General features: G+C 52.2%; 1 protein-coding gene across 1 annotated transcript; it reads left to right on the top strand.

Moving 5' to 3' along the window:
• Positions 1-235: 235 nt before the first annotated feature.
• TMEM158 (transmembrane protein 158) lies at positions 236-4,563 on the top strand. The gene is made up of 2 exons (XM_019537254.1): positions 236-2,342; positions 2,387-4,563. Exon 1 carries the CDS (start codon positions 1,309-1,311, stop codon positions 2,182-2,184), a length of 876 nt encoding a protein of 291 aa, XP_019392799.1. The 5' UTR covers positions 236-1,308; the 3' UTR covers positions 2,185-2,342; positions 2,387-4,563.
• Positions 4,564-4,798: the final 235 nt, after the last annotated feature.

Raw genomic sequence — 4,798 nt, forward strand, 5'->3', positions numbered from 1 at the left:
CTGTCATATAAAGTAATTCTGTGAAATCTGTTAACGTGTATCATTGACAGATTGTCCGTGTCCCCCTGGTGATACCCATACCCCAGATGGGGAACCGCTGGCCTAGAGGCAAAAGGAATCGAAACTCCTGGAAGAGGCATTACTTTTTATTATTAGACCAACTATTTGTCGATGAATTATTTTATTTCTTTGCAAGCTTTCTGACGCATTCACCCTGAATAAAGGCAGGCAAGGTTTTTTGGGTAAATAATCCAATATATTTTATTAGACCAACTCAAATAGCTGGAACAGGGCCAGTCCAACCATTAGGCGAACTAGGTGGTCGCCTCGGACATCAAAATTATATGCAGAACAAAATAGCATGAACACCATCTAAATAACAGCCCTGGCCAGCTACGGCTCCACCTTGGTCCGAGGCCTTTGTTTCGGTAAGGGGAGAAACATGGGCAACTGGTGCCTCCGGAGTCTGAGGGGGCACCAGATTGCTGAGGGGGGGAGGGGTGTCCCCCAGTGGCCGACTGCCAGTATACCGGCTGGTGCATGGCCAATCTCAGGGGGTGCATATGCACTCCTTACGTGTCAGTAGTGGGGAGAAGATCTCTGAGGAAAGATCACTAGCATGGCCCACCATCACAACTAGTACATCCACACAGCTACATCAAGGGATTGGACGTGGCTTGAAGTACACCTCATGGATCTCTGGCACGCCCCTCGCGACTCCTACCTTTTCAACTCCCAAGCGGACTTATGACAAGAGCATACGGCTGGCAACCTCATCCTACAAGAGATATTTGGGGGAGGGGGGGCGCCAGCGCGCCATTTACCCTCTGACCGGCGCTGAGTTGGAAACCTTCTTCTTTGCAAGCTTTGGGGCACGAACACCCTTGGTCGGGCTGAGGAAGCTGCAGTTGGTGTGTGCTCCTCCTGGAGGGAACAAGGAGCAGAGATGAGGGGGTGAAATGACCCCAAACCAGACCTGCCCCCAGATGAGGGGCACTTCTGTGAGTGGGAATCGAGGCTCCTGCGACAGGTGGAGAGTGGGCAGAGCAGGGATCCCCTTCGCCCTGAGGGAGAGGCGGTCGGGGCGGGGCGAAGCGGGGGCGGAGGCTGAGGCTGAGGCGGGCGGCAGCCGCTGCCGCTGTGACACGCGCTGCCTCTCGGCTTCTCCCGGCCCCAGCCCCGCTCCCACCTCCGGCGGGCGAGCGGGCGGCGGCGCCTCGCTCCCCAGATGGCAGCCGGCAGCGCCGTGCAGCCGCCGTCGCCGCCTTCTCCCGGTGCCGACACCGCTGCCGGGCTCTGATCCGGGCCATGCTGCTGCCGCCGGCGCTGCTGCTGCTGCTGCTGGCCGCGGCGCCGCCGCCCTGCCGGGGCTGGGAGCAGCGGGACCTCTACCTGCCGCCCGGCAACTCCTCCTCGCGCGCGCTGCCCGGCCTCGCCCTGGGGCTGGGGAAGGAGGCGGAGGGCGGCAGCGGCCCCAGCGCGGAGCCTTTCCCGTCCGCGGCCCCCCGTGGGCGGCCGGAGCCGGGGCCGGGGCTGGAGCCGGAGCCGGAGCCGGAGCCAGAGCCCGCCGGGGCTCAGCAGCAGCAGCAGCAGCAGGTGGCGGAGCCGCACTGCAACATCAGCGTGCAGCGCCAGATGCTGAGCTCGCTGCTGGTGCGCTGGAGCCGCCCGCTGGGCATCCAATGCGACCTGCTGCTCTTTTCCACCAACAGCCACGGCCGCGCCTTCTTCTCGGCCGCCTTCCACCGCGTGGGGCCGCCGCTGCTCATCGAGCACCTGGGGCTGGCGGCGGGCGGCGCCCCGCAGGACTTGCGCCTCTGCGTGGGCTGCAGCTGGGTGCGGGGCCGGCGCATCGGCCGGCTCCGCGGGGCTACCGCGCCCTCCTCCTCCTCCTCCTCGCTGTCCTACCCGGAGCCGGGCCAGCTCTGGCTGCAGGGGGAGCCGCTTAATTTCTGCTGCCTGGATTTCAGCCTGGAGGAGCTGAAGGGCGAGCCGGGCTGGCGCCTCAACCGCAAGCCCATCGAGTCCACGCTGGTGGCTTGCTTCATGACTCTGGTCATCATCGTGTGGAGTGTGGCCGCCCTCATCTGGCCCGTTCCCATCATCGCCGGCTTCCTGCCCAACGGCATGGAGCAGAGGAGGAGCACCAGCGCCTCGGCCACAGCTGGCGCCGCTGCCAAGTAGCCCCCCCGGAACAGCTGGCGCCGCTGCCCTGTCCCGGCACACCCGTGGCTGGGGGAAGCCACCTCTCGTCCCCCACTCCCCGGCGTGTGTGGTGCGAGCTGGCCCGAAACTGGGCTGGGCTGGATTGGCTGCCTTTTTTACTCTCCACTTCCCCTTTGGTGTTTCGACCCGGCTCAAAAAAAAAAGAAAAAGGTTTTTTTAGGTGTTTTGTTTTTCCCGCCCTTTTTTTGGCAGAGCACGGGAAGCCTTGCCCCAGGGGCGCTGGGCACAAAACAGCTAAGGCAGGAGCCCCTTCTGGGCAGGGGATGTAGAGCTAGATCAGCCCCCTCCCTTCATGTGCTGTGATTCATAGCAGGAAAATGACTAACTCCTGTGTATTTTGGTGTTTTCTAGAGCTCAACAACTGTTTTAAATGAACCTTTTAGTAAAAAAAAGAACAAAAAAAGATCCCCCAGGCAACCCCCTTGCCCCTGTTGAATTGCAGCTGTTGTAGTAATAGTAGCTCTTTGTACCTGAATCCACTTTGTTCTCTTTTTCCACCCCCCAATGGGAATCTTTATTTTTAGCCTCCACTCCTCCAAAAATTCCCGCCCAGGCATATACATTGAAGGTCTGGGTGGCCCTCATGCATACACCATGATCCAGGAGGATCCATGGTTGCCACATTATTATGATTAGTATTATTATTCTGGCAGGGTTTGAACCCGCTTTACTGTCTATTGTTATTGCTAACACTGAACTTTAAATGACCTTTTACACTGTATTTGAGAGACTGTGTTTGTTACTGTAGTTCTGCATTCCTTGGCTTTTAATACAGGGATTTGTTTCCCCCCACCCCCCTGCCAAATCCAGTCTTTAACTTTGCATCAGTTTAAACTTAAAAGAAGCAGTGCTGCCTTCGGACAGGTGGCTTTGAGGTTTCTGCTGCTGCGCAGAGCTTCTGCAAAGGGCAGTAGTGATAACTAGCTCTTGCTCTTCAGAGGACAGCAGATGACGCATGTGTCGTATCCGCGGACTAGGGGGAAAAAGTAGAGTATTGGAGTCCCGACAACCTGCTCAGGTGACTCTTGGTGGTGGGGAAGGGGAAGAAATAGCCAGATAATGCCTTTTCTTCCCTTCCACCAGTTCTAGGGGGATGAAGAGGAAGGGGTAAATCAAGTGCAGTAGACTTTTACTCCTCAAAAATAATACTAAAATTGAGGGCCCCTTGACCAGTGCTTGGGGCAGTACCATTATAGGAATCTAATGGGAAAAGAGGATGTTTTGAGATAGAAGAGTTAGCTTTTCATGTGGGGATGCTCCTGAATGATAGAATCTCTGTCTTTCATGTTGGTCTTTGGCTACTATATATCTGGTAGCATTTCTGAAACCTATGGGTAAGGGGTCATGACGGGATAGATAGGTGAGCAGTGGCATGGTAGTTTTTTGGGGGAGGCATTTCTGCCAGAGTGGAAATGAAGGATTCAGCAAAGCTTCCTAGTCTCCAAATTGGTCAGGCTGGGCTGTCACTAAAAATGCCCTTATGCTGCACGTGTTATTAGGACAGTTGTTCATTTTTGGCGAGGAGGTAAGGGAAATATATTACAAAGCTAGGATTAGATTCTGTCTGACCCCTGTGCAAATAGCAGAGAGAGAGAGACACAGAGAGAAATTTAAGAAAATAACTTTCTTGTTCTTCCCTCCATAAAATCCAACCACGATGACAGTCTCAAATGTCCCATGCCTCAAAAGCTTTGTACAAGCTAAAGAAAAGTTTTATTTGAACCCTTTAGCCCTTCAAGGGGCCACATCCTACTCATTTTGCATTATAGGGATAGTTCAGCTGAAGTCAGAGACCAACCATGTGAATAAAATAAGCAAGATTTGTGCTAGGATTTTTCTCTAGTTTTTCCCCCACCCTCAGATGCCAGCATATTATTTGGTTTGTTGGAAGCTGGGACATATGAGCTCAAGCTAGTGGCGAATTTTGTACATGAACATTTATCTATCTTCTAATACTGTTTTGAGTAATTAATACTGTTAGTATTGGTTTGAAATATTAGAGGGATTAAACCTTTTAGAATTGGGAGGAGTATTTTGTGTAATGGGGTATAAAGTATTTTACTCCTTTCATTGAAAAGCAAAAAGGAAAGGATTTGCTTACATTTTACCTACGATTTCCTCCATAAAAAAGGAATGAAACCTGTTAGAATTGGGAGGAAGGTGGGTAGAGGGTTGTAAGTCAATTATTTTATCAATATTAGAAAAAAAAAGAAAACTATTAACAAAGATGTGCAATATTTTCTAGCACATGAAAGTATTGAGAGAGAGTGCAGATGCAGTGCAGTAACTGCACATCTGGATGTATTACAAAAATAAATTATGTAGGTATTTTTAAAATCTTGTTCCAATGGTTTATCCTGCGGCCTTCCTTTTGACCTCAATGGGCATATAGCCTGAATAAACACTACAATACTGCAGTCTTCTTAAGAAGATATATATACATACATACCTACCTACCAGGAGAAATATACGTTTTGCCTATTGATATGAAGGGCATCCTGTCCCATTGTACACTTCCTTCTTGGTTTTGTGAGAAAAAGAAATGCTTTGCTATTTCTGTCTTACAAGGATT

Source organism: Crocodylus porosus, unplaced genomic scaffold (genome assembly GCF_001723895.1).
Source record: "Crocodylus porosus isolate Cpor-Errol unplaced genomic scaffold, CroPor_comp1, whole genome shotgun sequence".
Classification (NCBI taxonomy): domain Eukaryota; kingdom Metazoa; phylum Chordata; order Crocodylia; family Crocodylidae; genus Crocodylus; species Crocodylus porosus.